Source organism: Episyrphus balteatus, chromosome 3 (genome assembly GCF_945859705.1).
Source record: "Episyrphus balteatus chromosome 3, idEpiBalt1.1, whole genome shotgun sequence".
NCBI classification, from domain to species: Eukaryota; Metazoa; Arthropoda; class Insecta; order Diptera; family Syrphidae; genus Episyrphus; species Episyrphus balteatus.
The window spans coordinates 15,960,583-15,977,572 of NC_079136.1; the positions used below are offsets into that span (position 1 = coordinate 15,960,583).

The 16,990-nt window shown below is 32.5% G+C and overlaps 2 protein-coding genes across 2 annotated transcripts; both read right to left on the reverse strand.

The window, feature by feature from the left end:
• Positions 1–4,277: 4,277 nt before the first annotated feature.
• LOC129913233 (uncharacterized) lies at positions 4,278–8,583 on the reverse strand. The gene is made up of 2 exons (XM_055991817.1): positions 7,094–8,583; positions 4,278–7,006 (listed from the first exon to the last, which is right to left on the reverse strand). The coding sequence occupies exons 1-2, from the start codon at positions 8,569–8,571 to the stop codon at positions 4,396–4,398; spliced, it is 4,089 nt and encodes a 1,362-aa protein (XP_055847792.1). The 5' UTR covers positions 8,572–8,583; the 3' UTR covers positions 4,278–4,395.
• Positions 8,584–8,642: 59 nt separating this feature from the next.
• Positions 8,643–10,119, reverse strand: LOC129913236 (uncharacterized). Its single transcript, XM_055991820.1, has 2 exons — positions 9,566–10,119; positions 8,643–9,499 (listed from the first exon to the last, which is right to left on the reverse strand). The coding sequence occupies exons 1-2, from the start codon at positions 9,749–9,751 to the stop codon at positions 9,368–9,370; spliced, it is 318 nt and encodes a 105-aa protein (XP_055847795.1). The 5' UTR covers positions 9,752–10,119; the 3' UTR covers positions 8,643–9,367.
• Positions 10,120–16,990: the final 6,871 nt, after the last annotated feature.

Here is a 16,990-nt window from a genome sequence, read left to right on the forward strand (position 1 = left end):
ATTATTTGAAAATTCATAATACTGCATTTCTTTTATTGATTTTATAACCTTTTTTAGATATGCATATTTTGGTTGATGCAATGATTTTGAATAAAGGTATATATTTTCAAACTTTAAACCATTGACATCTAAAAGAATGCTTAGCATAACATTAGTTTTTCCACAATTAGATGGACCTACAATTATTCCTCGAATACTATTAGGAAATAATTTTCCATGCTTCTTTTTTTGTTTTATATTTCCGTCAAAATTTTGAATGCTAATGGATTCTTGCTGCCTTACGAACTTCATTTTATTGAATGAAGCTTTTCATATAAGTCTTCGTGTTTTATGATCATTGTTTCATAATCACTCCCCACGTCTTAAGCATTAGTTATATAATGATTGATTTAAGAACATCAACTTTTAGTTCTACTAACTCAGTTCAGGGAAACGGATTGATTAACTCATTAATAAACAAACTTCCATTTGAATTACATCTCCCATCTTATAATTTTTGTGGACCCGGAACCAAACTTGAAAAGCGTCTTGCTAGAGGAGATCGGGGGATCAATCAATTAGATGAAGCTTGTCGTGAACACGATATAGCATATAGTAAAAGTAATAATTTAAATTACAGACATTCAGCCGATAAAATTTTATCTGAGAAATCCTGGCAGAGGTTCAAAGCTAAGGATTCAACATTATCAGAGAAACTAAATAGTCTTTTAGTTACTAACATGATGAAGGCTAAATCTACTCTTGGAATGGGTATATCATCAAAAACTAAGACAAAGAAAGACCGTCGTCAATGCCCCAGGAAAAAGAAAATTAATTTCTTCAAAAATGCAGTCAAAGAAGCTAAAGTGGCAATCAAAAATTCGAAAACTGAAAACATAAATAAATTAGCATCGACTGCTTTAACTGCAGCTAGACAAGTTATTAAGAACAAACGGAGGAATATAACATTACCTAGAGTAATACCGATTCCAAAAGTTGGAGGATTTTTACCATTGCTTCCTATCTTAGCAGGATTATCTGCTGTAGGTTCTCTAACTGGTGGCGTTGCAGGAATGGCGAAAGCTATAAACGATTCAAAGATTGGAAGAAAACAATTGGAGGAAAATAAACGTCACAATAAAGTTATGGAAACTATAAAACTTAAGCAAGGAAAGGGTCTTTATCTTAAGCCATATAAAACTGGTTTGGGGTTATTTTTAAGTTCACTAGAATCAAAAAACTATTAAAAATGCTACCCAACCGTCCACTTACTAACGTAGATATACTTAATTTTGGTAAAACTTATATTCCGAATTTCAGAGGTGTTTTTATGAGGGATACATTGCCGAATAAACCATTTAGAATAGAAAATGGAATCATAAATTTAGATAATAATAACGGAAGTGGTACACATTGGGTAGCATATAACAAAAACAAAAATAATGTAAAATATTTTGATAGCTTCGGTAATCTAAGACCTCCCCAGGAATTAGTAAGATACTTGCATGAATGTAATATTTACTACAATCATAAATGTTTACAGAGTTTTAATACTTTTAATTGCGGTCACTTATGCTTAGAGTTTCTGTTAAATCAAAATAAATAAGCTTTACAATACATTATTTGTTTCATTTCTATTACACCGATAATGTCGATAACACTTACGTTGAGCGGAAACAAGTCTTCTCTGACAACAGAGTATTTCCCCCCGATAATATTAGACTCAAATTATGTGTGTGGATTAGTGGATTTCCAGACATACAACTCTATACCTAACGTAGATGTAATGAATAATTTATTTCATATTGGTACTGATGTAATAGTTCTTCCAATTGGCTCTTACGAAATTGAAGATATAAATAATTATATTCAAGAAGGTCTTAAAGAGAAAAATAAAACAACTATTGTAAAAATCAGAGCAAATAACAACACTTTGAAATGTGAAATATACTGCAATGAAGATATAGATTTTTCACATTCTTATTCGATTGGCTCACTTTTAGGGTTCAGTAAAAGAAAACTGTTGGCAAAACAAATGCATGAATCAGATCTATACGTTGATATCAATCGTGTCAATACAGTGAGAATTGAATGCAACTTAATTGATGGGACATTCATAAATAGTCAACCTGCGCATATACTTCATCAATTTTCAATCAAAGTCAGTCCGGGGTATAAAATAATTGAGGTGCCTAAAAATGTTATTTATTTACCAGTGAACGTGAAGAAGATAAGTTCAATTACAATAAATTTATTAGATCAAGAAGGAAACCTTATTAATTTCCGAGGTGAATTAGTAACCATTCGATTACACCTTAATCATCAAAAATGATAGTTTATAATACTGCCCCAGATTCCAGTAATTTCTATAAAAGACCAGGTTTACCGAGATCTATAATCAATACTTCGATAACTCCTAAAGAGAAAGTACAATCACTATCAAAAGAAAACAAATCATTCTTAGTATCATTAGGATTCACATTGAAGAAAAGAAAATAATAAATTCAATTCAACAAAGTAAGATATGCTGAATATTTTTCAAGAACCAACATTTGATGATAGTATTTCAAAATACGAATATCATTCCTATTCCCCGTATTTAAACAACTTCGGCAAAAATGACATCATCCACATCTGCGTGCAACATCAAAATCTCAATATATTACCTTCGGAAAGTTACATTTATGTTGAGGGGACTGTATCGAAAAATGATGGATCGGAAGTCAAAAAGACACAACTTGTAAACAATTGTATAGCATTTCTATTTGATGAGATCCGATATGAACTGAATGGTATTGAAATAGATAGTAATCGTAATGTTGGAATCACAACTTCTATAAAAAATTATATTTCTTTGAATCAAAATGAAAGTGTTATGTTGTATAATGCAGGTTGGTGTCCAAATTCTTCATTAAACTTAGATGGATTATATTTTAATTTTTGTTTGCCGCTAAACAAACTTTTGGGTTTTGCAGAGGATTTCAAAAAAATAATACCTAATGCTCGACATGACTTAATTCTAACCCGTTCTCGTACTGATGAAAATTCACTAATAGCTGATGCAGATGAACAAGCGAGGATAACGTTACTCAAAGTTCAATGGAAAGTTCCGCATGTTCACCTTACTGATTCTTTGAAATTGAACCTATTCAAGTCTATAAATGATAATGACACTATGAAAATTGCATTTCGTAATTGGGATTTATATGAATATCCTGCCCTACCTACAAGTGACCATCATATCTGGAATGTTAAGACCACTTCACAAGTTGAAAAACCTAGATACATTATTGTTGCGTTACAAACTAACAAGAGAAATCAACTGAAAGAGAATCCTACCTATTTTGATCATTGTAACGTTACCAACGTAAAGGCATATTTAAATTCTGACGTTTACCCTTATGAAGATCAAAATATATCATTTGAGAAAAACAACTTAAGCATTCCTTACCAAATGTACAGTGAGTTTAAAAGAAAATATTATAACAGCTTAGTATCTGAACCACTGCTAACAAGAGAGCTCTTTAAGTTGCAAGCTCCTATTTTTGTGATTGATTGCAGACATCAGAGTGAAATAATTAAAACTGGCCCTGTTGACATTCGTTTAGAAATTAAAACAACCAAAGTATTACCTCCTAATACTTCAGCATATTGTTTGATGCTGCATGATCGAATTATAAATTACAATCCTCTTAGTCAAATAGTATCCCGTAATATTTAGCTGATTTAGTTCAATACAACTTTTAAACAAGAACACATCAAAATCAACAATGGTATTCATAATTGATATTCAAGGGTTTAGAGGACCTCATAACAAGTTAATTGTTAAGGAAATAGCTATTCTTCATGACGGCAATCATCATCACTTTATAACGACGCCCCCTTTTGATTTTAAGCACTTACCAACATCATTGCAAAGACAAGCAAAATGGCTATATCAAAACCATCATGGATTGTATTGGAATGGCGGCTTCACAAAATATAATGAAGTAAAGAAATTTCTTAAAGAAAAAATTATAAATCGTGTCGTTTGTGTTAAGGGCAACGAAAAATTTCAATTGATAAAAGAGATGTTAAATGAAAACGTAGACGTTATAAATATCGAAGATTACAATTGTCCTAGTTTTGAAGACTTGAAACTTCTTTTTACAAACGAGAGAAGATGTTTATCACATAACAAGTGTTGTGCACTCCAAAATGTATTTTTAATTAATAATTTTGTATGCAGCCAGAATCTAAAGTTTTCCTAAAAATGTAATGTGAAATAAAAAGCAACAATTTTTTTTTTTTTTTTTTAATGTTCTTTATTTTAAAAATTCCTTAAGCTTAACATTTTTTTGTTTTGTTTTTTCTTATATAAATAGGTTAATAAATAAAAATAATTTACTTAAAATTAACAATATTTCTTTTTTGTTTTTAATGTGTATTCATTTGATAATGACCCCATGCGTAGGTGCTTACTCCATCTTCCCTTATATATCTCTTATCATCAAGATGACTTAAAACAATCTTATTTAGCTGTTGTGTATAGATTTGGTGAGCAAAAGATCGAAAAACAAACATTTCACCATGAAAAATTCGTTTGTTATACAAACAATCCTTATAGCTGGCTAAATTTATATCATTCAATGCTATTTTCTTGACGCCTTTAGCTTTTTTTACTTCCGTTTCTTCAACAGAATAAGAATACATTTTCGATCTTAACCCAATAAATTCCTTCATTATCTTCCCAGAATTTTCATCTTTCATCATACCCAAGACTTTTTTATTTTTTATTGGAATATTATATGGATTATCAACTGAGTATGCAGAAGTATCGAAATATGAATCAATATCATGTTGAATATCATTATAAAAATCGTGAGTTTTTATTGTATATATAAATGAATCTGTATCCATATAGTTTAATTTTAAACAATTACCATATTTGGGTTGCATATAGCTATAATGGAAGTCATACATTTTCCATTTAGAAAACTCTAACACACAAAATCCCAAGTACAACGGCTTATCGTAATAAGTATTAACTCTTTTCATTTGAATTGCCGTCATTTCATCAGTGAATTTAGTTAAACTATGGAAATTCGGTTTTGCTATTAAAGCTCTAGCTCCTAGACGTTTTTTGTGACTCCCCCAAGAGGTTACAATCTTAACATCTTTTCTTTTATCTACGTTTTCCATAGTTTTCCCAAAAACACTATTGTTCATTAACTTAAAGAAATTTTTCTCAAAATCGCTCGTAGCTAAGGTGCGATGTTGATTATTCAAATCAATATATTTTTGAAGCCACCTAGATTGTTTAAACTGTAAAACTCTATGTATACGAATGAGTTTTAACCCATTTTTAATACATTGTTGTAGATTTTTATAATGTATAACATAATTTTGTTTTGGAGTTAAATCTGCTATTAATTTCGAAAACTTTGATTGATTTACTTTTTTGTTTTGCACACAAAATGGTAAATCATTATGACATTCATGCAAGGAATCTGGGTATTCTAAGTCTACTTCATATATATACCCGACTTCCGAGTCATCTGAAATATTCATTAAATCAATGTTTTGAATATTATTAACCCATTTAATAGATGAATAAGGTAGAGGACAAGACATTGCCCACCCATATAAATTGTTGGCATCAACATACATCAAATACTGTGAATCTTTTGTTTCATCATAGTTTTGCATATATTTATTGTTGGCAACTGAGTGGCGATGTGAACATTGAGAGATGCCTCCTCTAATACCCTTCTTTATGAAATTATATATTTCAATGTCTTGAATAAGATCCAGCTTTATATGGGTTTTTCTAAGCATTGCATCCCAAGATAACCCTGGTGCTGTGTAATAATGACAGGGATCAAGTTCGTAAATACTTTTACAAATAATTTTAAAATTTTCAAATATGTCAGCTAGTAGAAGAACGTCAGTTTTTAAATATAACTCCATATAATCTGAAAGAGTCTGACATTTAAAAACTGTCCATACTTTTTTAGCATGATTGTATTCACTATCGGAGCAAGCTTCACCAGTCAATTTATTTTTAAAACACTCTTGAGGAGGAAGGGTTTTTTCCTCTAAACTCTCCCATGTTTTTACATGATCATAGGGAAATACACCTTTCCTTGTCAGAAGCTTAAACTCTTCTTCAATTGGAAAATTAGATCTTATTAATTTAAAATCACTTGGTGTTAAGTCTTTTGTAAGGGAATCAATGCTAGAAGGCATAAAACGTAGAGAATCCAAAAATCTCAGTTCTATAGTTCTGTTATCAAACGTATGTAATGTCTTTGAAACAGGAATATAGCGCTCCTTATTAAGAGGAATGCAAGAAATATTTCCGTTGTATGAAGCAAGTTCTTTGATAAGTAAATGCGAATCATACCCGGTGAAATTATGGAACAATATTGGGAAAAATTTAGGTTTTTGGTAAATCAAATTACATTTATTATGCGCTGGGCCATTATATTTGCCTGTATAATGACAATGATCTGCAACTCGATCTGTTCCTAACTCTTTGTTGCAGATATGACATAATGGACAATTTCTTTGATATTCTAAATCAATTTCTGATAAAAGTAGCATGGGTTTAGAATTTCTTTTATGTAATTCATAGCAATCTTTTATCAGAGAACTAACAAAATCTTTTACACAATTGCTGCCTTTAAACATTTTAAATCTATTGAGAGAACTATCACAAGATTTTATAAAGTAAGCACCTGCGCATGGGATATGTTTTTGAATATTTAAACTACTACTAATACTACTACTACTACTAGCATTACCTGGGGATCCTACTTCCTCGAGGATGCATTCGAAATCTGCATATATTGTGAAAGGCACGTCCATCTTCCGCTCAAAATGTTCAAACGATACAGTCTTTTTATCGTCGTTGGGCATTTTTGTCACCATTTTACAGCAGTTGTCCTTGTGCGTCATCAGTTTTTCTTCAGATATAAATCTTAGCAAGCACGTGTTGCAAAACCAAGATTTTCCTCTGTAGTTTTTCGCCTGCGTTGAAACAAGTCTAAAAATAAAAAATTTTAAAGAAATTAGAAAAATGTATGTTTTAATAATAGGTAATAATCAGATCTATAATTGCAATAAAGCTTACCTTGATATGCTTTTAATCCAGACAAAGTGCGAAATTCCCTCGTTTTGCAAGAGAATTAGATTGATGTGATTTCTCTTCTCCTGTGGTGTAATGTAATAGGGTCCTACTACTATCTTCTTCTCATCGTCAAATCCAAACACATTGATGCTTAAAGTAGGGTTTAGTGTTTCAAACTTAGAAATATCGCTAAGTCTTAAAGGAAATTGCAGATCAGCGAAATCAATTCTGATGTTATTTTTATAAATCGTTCGTGAACTGATATCTCGTATCTTGTATGTTTCAGGTTTATGGGTATTGTTCTTTCCTTTGCTAAAAAGTGCTGAGATGATGGCCCATTTGAAACAATACTCATCAGTGTTGTGAACGTTTATACAGGCTCTTTTTCTAGAAAGAAAACTAGGCAACGGTATATGTCTTGAACCTTTGATTGGTGTGTATTGATTTATGTTTATTTCCACGTGACATATCCGCAGCAAGGCCCATCCACTGTCTTTTTCTTGAAATTCTTGCATTTTCGTGTCAATTTCATCTATCATATTCCTATATGAAGAAATTATATCACTGCCTTCAAGTGCAATTTCCATTTTTGTGTTGAAACTTTTAAGACTTAGCTCCATTTCATCCTCCGACGTAAATTTAATATACTCAGCAAACAATTCTAAGTTGAACTTAACACTTTGCAACTTTTCCAGGTGATCTTTCAATTTTCCTAGAATTGCTGACTCTGCTTCATTGAGAAACTCAGGGGGACTTAGGTTTTCTTCACTCTTGTTTTTATAAATGAGAGTTTCTACTCTCCCATTGAAACAACTTTTCAGCACCAGGAAGTCATCAGAAAGGAGTTCTGCAACAAGTCGCTTATGGACATTTCGCCGTACATGGTTTGTCCAATCTCTTGCATTGATGTTCAGCTCACACACATCACAATATTTTATTGCAGACTTCTGAGTTTCTTCTGCGTTCGAAAACATGGCCTCTATCAAACTGATGTGTTCAATACTTTTTAAGTGATTATCCCACTGACAAAATATAACATCTTTTTCGCAGATTTCGCAACGCGTTTTCGCTGGTCCAGCTTGAGTCGAGCAATCACCGTTTTGGAAGATTTCATGATCCAAAGAACTGTCTTCAAATAAAAGTTCTTGTTGCATTTTTAAATGTGCCTTGCTCTTCAAATGGTTATTCCATTGACATGGGATCACATTTTTATCACACACCACACATAATCTTTTTGCAGGGGCAGCTTCTTTCGAGCCATCCATTTTCTCAAATAATTGCTTAACCAATTCCGAATGAGTATTGGTTTTAGCATGATCAATCCACTGCCCCTTTTTAACACTTTTTTCACACACGTAGCAAAAGTTTTTATTTTCACCGTTAACCGATTCCCTTAAAGACGTATGAATTTTCATATGTCTTTTCAAATTAAAATTTTTGGAAAACGATTTTCCGCAAACTTCACATAAAAACGACTTCATGATTGAATTGATTTTTGGGTTTTTTTTTTTTTTTTTAAAGTAAACAAAATTGAACACTTGGTCATACCGGGGCGAGGTATTCTTTAAGAATAAGAATATTTTGAATATATCAGCTAGGTTTGTATATAGCTCAAACATCTTGAATATCAAAACCGAGTTAGTAGATAATCAGACTCCCTTTAGTAAGTAATCTACACCTCATAAATTTAGTATTTTATTATTTTCTAATGAATCTCTGACTATGTACTGTAGATAAGTATACATCATAATTTATTCATCTAGGATTTTCTGATGTTCATCATGCTTTAAAAATTGACACATATTACTTTTGGTAAAATATTTATATTTCTGATTTTCTAGTGGCCTCATAACTTAAAAAGTAAGTTTACATGATGATGGTATACGTGAAGATAGTTTATAATTTATTCTTTTTAAATTTACTGACCATCCTTTGACCCAATAAATTTAGTATCTATGATTTTTTAAGAAAAAATGCTATTAAGTTTGTATTTTATGGTTTTCTAGCTAGCAAACAGATTTTGAAACTGTAATATGCTTTTCTCGCCTTAATAACTTGTTACATGCCCAATATAAAAACCTTAAAAGTATATTTAAATACTATTGATTTTGTATGAATTCAGTTTAATTTATTTTCGCTGATTAACCAGAGGTAAACATGTTGAAACCTGTCAAACTCTTCCCCTCATAAAGTAAACACTTTTACGCAAATGAAATGAAAAGAGGCAATTAAAAACAAAATATGTATGCTCAGAACATGTAAGGTTTATTTAATAATTTACAGTTCTTCTTCAATTTTAATACTAGCAGTTCGTCCTAACGGACATAAATAGGTAAAGTTGAATGAACCTCGATTGATTTCGGTTATTGCAGCGTCTGACAATTTGTTGTATCGCATTGGGAAGAAAGTCTGAAAGAAAAAAGTCTTTAGTATTTACGTTTTTAAACGTTTTAAGAAATAAAAATGGAAAATTACCTGAAATTCGCCCAAATCAGCAACAATTCGTTCTCCAAATTTCGTAACACAACGTTTCAGTTTACCAATACGATATTTTTCATTTTGTTTTAATTCAATAACCTTTTTACAAGGCTTGAACAAAACTTCCTCTTCAACTTGTAAAAGTTCTTCTCTGAGATTCATCGTCGACGGTATGAGATACATCCTAAACTGAAACAGCTATTTATACAGAAATTTCTGGCTGCATTTAACAATATGTAGGCATATGTATTTGCATCTAACTTTACTTTGAATAAGCATGAACGATCATGTTTAAGAAAAGATTCAGTGATGTAAAATTGAAGGCTATCATTTTGAAGCAATAAGAAACTTAAATTTAAGTTCGAACAAAAGGCTACACACCTATGTAATTGGACAATGGAAATTTCAATATAAGAAAAGTAAAACCTAATAAATCCTCCTTTAAAGTTTTATTAAAATTCAGTTCCTTATCAAAATTTGTATTATTATTCGTTCGATGTCAGAGATTCGTTAGAAAATCATAAAATACTAAATTTATGAGCTATGGATCCTATATACATAAAAAAAAAAAAAAATGTGGAAGGAATTTAGTTTTAATGGTAATTACAAATGGACGTGCATTATTAATGATTTGTTGAAAGAATACAATCACTCTATGCATAGAACTATAAAAATGCGCCCAATCGATGTGAATCAGGAAAACTCTAAAAAAACTCTTATCTACAGCTTATAATAGAATTAAAATCGCTCCACAGGGTAAATATAGAGTTGGCGACAATGTTAGAATAAGCAAGTTCAAACACGTTTTCGAGAAAGGCTACACACCAAATTGGACAACGGAAATTTTTATGATAAGAAAAGTAAACCTAACCAACCCGCCAACATATCTCCTTGAAGATTTTAATGGTCAACCTATTAGTGGATGTTTTTACGAAAAAGAATTACAAAAGACTAAATACCCTCATATTTATCTCGTGGAAAAAGTACTTAAAAGTAATGGAGACAATGTATATGTTAAATGGCTCGGCTTCCCACCGACTAACAATTCATGGATTAATAAATCACAATTATTATAAACGACATAAAATATTTGTTTCCTTTCTATTATTTCTTAAATTGTTTTTCATAAATTACTATCAACCTTCAAACAACCAATGCATCTTAAAGTCAATGAACTCCCACTGATGTAATATGATCTCATTACCATACAAAACTCATATACCCATACTCTAATGAAATCTACCTACAAACCATACAAGAATCCCTTTTTTCTAGCATCCTACTGTACAGTGTACATACACCGCATCCTCCACGTCAATATTCAAGCTAAAAACATAAAAAAATTTTGTAGGTACATCACTAACCGCAATTCACAGTCACGAAAACTAAATTCACACCAAAATTCACAATTTACAACAACAAAATACATTTTACCCAAATGCTCTATTCCTCAAGTCCGATATTTATACTACTGTATAGTTGTTGTAATTAACATGCATGAAATTTTCCCATCCCTATTCCCATGCCCAAAAAGTATATTCTTACAGTCCCAACAATAGTTTTCTACCAACACTTTTTTTTTTTCCTTACATTTTCCTTACATTTTCATTCATTATCAATTCGAAATTTCCTATCACATTTTCAATCCCCACAAATTTCATCCACCTTTTTTTTCCACACACAAGCACACACATGACACTCAATGCATACTGCCCATGATACTACACCAACGAGCCAGTGTCATAGCTGTCCTCCTTTAGGAGCAATTTTGATGCTCGGAGCACATTTTTTACACTAGGGAGGAGCATTTTATTCCTCAAGTCCGATATTTATACTACTGATCTATGTTTCGGCTTAAGGCATCTGCATTTAAATTTATTTTACCTGGTTTGTGTTTAATGAGATATTCATATTCAGATAACAAAATTTTCCATCTCGCTAATCTGGACATAGAATCTGTTCGAGCAAATAACCATTGTAAAGGCTTGTGGTCAGTACAAATTATAAAAGTATTACCGTAAAGGTAGGGGCGAAATTGTGTTATGCCATAAACGATTAAGAGCAATTCTTTTTCGGTTGTATTATTTGACTTCCGCCTCATTCAATGTGCTACTTGCAAAACAAATCGTTTTATCTTGTCCGATGAAACCTTGCGGAAAAATAGCTCCTATTCCGACATCGCTAGCATCTGTGCTTGCAGTAAATTGTTCTTAAAATTGGGGTAAACTAAAACTGGAGGATTTATCAGTTTGTTTTTCAGAACTCTAAAAGCTTCATAGCAGAAGGCATCCCATTTAAAAAAGCAGTTTTTCTTTAGCAACTTTGTAAGAGGCTTTGCTATTGTGGAAAAGTTTTCTATGAATTTCTTGTAATATCCAACAAAACCTAGAAAATTATTTTATATTTCTAACATTTATAGAAGTGAGTTATTTTTTTACTGCTTTAATTTTTTCTGAATCTAGTTTAAGTCCCTCTTCAGAAATAAGATGTCCTAGGTACAAGAGTTCATGCTTAACAAAATAGCACTCTTCTGATTGAAGTTTAAGTTAATGCATACTTATTTTATTAAAAACTTTCCTTAGTTTGGAGTTATGATCTTTAAGGTTATATTTATAGAGAACTATGTCGTCAATGTAGACGAAGCAATGGAAACCTTGTAACCCAGTGAAAACATTGTTCATGAGACGTTGAAAGGTAGCAGGAGCATTTTTCAAACCAAATGGCATTCGATTATACTCGTAATGACCAAAGGGATTGATAAATGTCGTCTCGCATCGATTTTTCTTGTCCATTAAGATTTGGTGAAATCCTTTAGCCAAATCGAAAGTGCTGAAATATTTAGATCTGCTCAATTGATCAAAGATGTCGCTTATATTTGGCAATAGATAAGCTTCAGTTATTCAGTTTCCTAAAATCTACAACCACCCTCCAACGTTTGCTTCCATTCCATTCCATTTTCTAGGCTTTTTTGGAACTAGTAGTAAATGTAAGTTCCAGGGTTCGAGCTTGGACGAACGATGTCGTCATCCTTCTTGCACCTGTTTATGGATTTCTTCCTTTTGGCTTTCTGTAAGTCCATAAGGTTTAATAAAGAAAGGAGGTTTGTACTAATCAGTGACAACTTTGTGTGTCATTAAATCCGTATGGGTGAGGTTATATTCCTTACAGATCTTAAGAATAGATTCTTTTTAATTTTTCCAATCGTTTTTCGATTTTGTTATTAAAATCTTTTGTATCAGACTCATCGTGCTTATCTATGTTATCAAATTTTAGGTTTAAGTTGTTGACTTTAATTATTTTTTTCTGTTTCCAGTGTATTCATTGTGAGAACCTTGATTTTTTTCTTTGTAGGTCTTACTATTGACACGCCTACAGATTTTTTTTCAATCACAATGTCTTTTATTTTGTTGTTACCTACTTCGATAGGTACTTCGGCCATTTGTTGACTCCTAGGTGGAAGAGTTAAATAGACATTGTTATTAGAATAATTTTTCGATGTAGTCTTATGAATTGCTGCATCTTTATAAATAATTGCTTTAGTTTCCTTGCTTTTTTGGCTGTCGTTTTCTAATGTCTTACTTTTATTTTTTATTCGTAACTGCTTTAGTTTCCTTACTCTTTTGGCTGTAAAAATTGAATCACCCGAAATTGTTTCTTAATCATAACTGTTAACATTTATGTCATTAAATTCCTTTTTATACATGTTCTATGTTAATTTAATATCGAGTATTAAATCTTTTGGCGATCATAAAAATGTACTTTAACAAAATACGTTACAACTTTATATACCTGTTATTTTCATGGTCCATCTTCTTACATTCTACCACATCTATGTACTTTTAACTGCTGTCATCAACAACTCTTCTTCCTGCTTGGAAAAAATAGCATTACTTTATCCAGGTTTTCAGGTCCTGATGCCCTTATTTCCTTTGATTTGTTGGAATATATCAAATTCCTGCTGCCTGAAATTTTATATTTGATCCTCCGGGATCACTTAAAAATTTTTGATTTGATTCAGATATTCTTGAAGCAGCATTGCCATATGCTTTCAACATTCCTTTGCTTTATTTCTTCTTGAAAATGTTCAAACTTGTCCATGATAAGAAATGCATACAGAAACCCGCAACTTAGTTGTTGTAGATTCTAGCCTTGTTTCATCTTTTTCATTACAGTTTCAAAATTAAATTGTATTTTTTCAAATTGTTCCTTTGAATGATCATGTTGTTTCTTTAAAACGTTGGAAGTGACATCTTGAATTCAGAACATGTTCTTAAGTAGTTCCAAGTAATACATGGTATAAAAAGACAAGGTATGATCATTAGAGCCGCCATCTTACAAAATGGGGTAATAGTGTTTTGACGTCTGGCATTTGGCAAAGTCAAAAGCAACAACAATTTCCAAGACAAATTTGTTTACAACAACAATTTCAATGGGCTGGGCTGTCAAAACACTAAGTAGCCATCTTTTTTTCTTTCATTTGACAGTTCTCGATACTGAGTTTTTTCTAATGATCATACCTTCTTTTTTTATACCATGCAAGTAATATGCCTCTTTTTTACTTTTTCTTCTAACATTTGAGCATGTTTAAGTTTTAACATATAGATGTCCAAATTTGTTCCTTCAGAAGGTTTTTTTGTGATACTTTGAACACTTAGCTGGGGCAATTTCATCCATATTTTTCATTCTCACACTCACTTTTTTACAATTAAGTCAATCATTTAGGGGTCACCATGAATAATTTCATCGATAAATCACTGCAAAATTAACAACAGCCGCTCAATTCAGTGGAACACCGTATTCTATTTGATCTGATCGTAAATCATGACAGTTATTACCGACGCCGATTTCAAGCCAGTACAGCTTACAGTATCCTTCAAGGTCATGGTGCATTTCAAAATTATCGTTTTTATGCTCTGAATGCCATTTAAAACAAAAATATTTCTCTTCTTCAGTAGGCTTCGCGCCCTAAAGATGTATTGTCCTGGGTCTTTTTTCACTGCCTGCCGTTGGCCAAATGCTTCCGCTCTAAAGCTAGCAAGGTCTTCCTGTTGCAGGTCTCCTAACACTTTTTATTTTTCACAAAAAAAAATTTCTTTACTCTTTTTTTTCACTTGCACTTTTCACTTTTTTGTTATTTTTACTTAAATTTTTTTTTTTTTCTAATCTTGTGTATAGCCCTAGAAACGCCTCAAGAGTCAGATAGCTCTTGTAATTGGTAGAGAGATTTTTGGAAATCCCACCGCTGCCACCAATGTTACGTCTCTTCCGTGCTTCAAAACGGAAGAGCAGACGTCGGAGAGTTGTTTTGGAAAGGAAACAAAGTGTTTTGGTTTAAAAAATAGTATTTTTTATTTGAGTAAAAGGCCCGCTGTCTCAATGCTTATGGCTGCAACCTTTACTCTACACTCTGTTAGATCAACTCTGCCCTTCCTCGCATTTGGTTCCTCTTTTATACATTTTGGAATCTATCCTCCATCTTAATACCATGCCCTACAATCCATATGTTATTTGACATAGGTTAGGTTAGGTCACGTAACAATGCGTTTTGTTTACCATTGTTATGTAATGTTTCATACATAACGAAATATTTATTAAAGATTTGCCGTATAGGCAAGGGATTTGGACCCGAGAATTGGGTTCCTCTCCCTAATATATTATATCCCTATATTCCCTACTTTCCAGCTATTTTGGCACACTGGAGGCCAGTTAATTCGAGGCGACTAGGCCTACTTATTTAATTCAGAGGTATCTCTGAATTCCTAGAATGGGAGGAAAAATAAAATAGATTATAAGCTAAAAAAAAAAAACTTTGGTTTTCTTTATTGATGATCTTATGGCCTCTGTTCGGGAAATTAGTCTTCCGTTGATACTTTATTCAAAAAACAAGTTATATCTTTTATAATTGATATTTTTATTTATGTGTTATTAATGACGACCAAGTCGGTTTGAAGTACAGCTCGAACTCTTTTGACGACCAAGTCGGTTGAAATTTCGAATAGAACTCCATGAGTGGTTCTCAGGATGGCAGCCAAGAAGCCTCCCGTCGATGAACCAAATTGCAGCATCACCACAACGCCCACAAGTGTATGATGATAGATTGGCGACGACCAATATCGAATGTCATCATACAGTCGATGAGTGGGCGACACGATGAACGTATTAGTTGACGATCGACGATTCGGTACTATGAGTGTGATGTATCCGATCGAAGGGTAGCAGCAGCCAGTGGATGACACAGAAATGTGTCGCAATTCAATAGCTCATTGAATGGTTCGTATTAAGGCACATAATATGAAGCAGGTATGCGATATACGATGCCTGGTGGTGGATGATGGGTTGTGTGGGTGGTGTATGGTTGTGCTAACTGGCACATGTTGATGCAAAATTCCAGGTCATCGGTGGATGACCGAACAGCCTCTATATAAGTTTCTTTGCTCATTTTAAGGGTAAGAAGTATTAATTTAAAAGCAATCAGCTCAGGTTTTTTGAAAAAGGAAATTCATTAAATGGTTTTTAAAGAGTCTTATGTCTTCTTGGAGTGTCAGGTTATGGTTTGAAGAATCTGGTGTCTTCTTGGAGTATCTGGTTACGTTTTGAAGAATCTAGTGTCTTCGAAGAAGAGTCTGGTGTCTTCTTGGAGTACAATAGTTATGGTTTGAAGAATCTGGTGTCTTCTGGTTGTGATTTTATTTTTGCTATGCCGATTCAGAATCCGGCTCGAAGGACCAATGTGATTAACTTGTTTCGTTTCTGCCGTGCTTCAGATGGAAGAGCAGACGACGGAGAGTTGTCTTTAGAAAAATAAAGCAAAGTGTTTAGTTTAAAATGCTATTTATTAAAGTAAAAGGCCCGCTGTCTCTATGCTTATGGCTGCAACCTTTACTCCACACTATGTTAGATCAACTCTGCCCTTCCTCGCATTTGGTTCCTCTTTTATACATTTTAGAATCTATCCTCCCTCTAAATACCATGCCCTACAATCCATATGTCATTTGACATAGTAAGAACTATGTCACTTAACAATGCGTTTTGTTTACCATAACCAGGCCACACATCATGATCTATATTTCATAATATTCATAATATACCAAATTGCACTGGTCATAGCAACATAAACAATGTGTCATATACTTCAATGCATTAATTCTGCTGATCGTATGGTGACCCACTCAAGTACTTCGGTGTGTGTCATAATCGATCGCAGTTTGCAGTTGGAAGGTGTCACATTACACAATGCACTTTGAAGAAGCGCATTGTTTTGTTTACGTTGTGTAGGCAAACCAATGTTCTATAATTAGTATTTGTTTTGTTTACATAATTATGACGAGTATGGATTATTATTCATGGTCAAGGTGTTTCTGGTTTCTGGGTGGTTTAATGCGCGTATGGATTATATGGAATGTATACAAAAAGAGGTTTTGT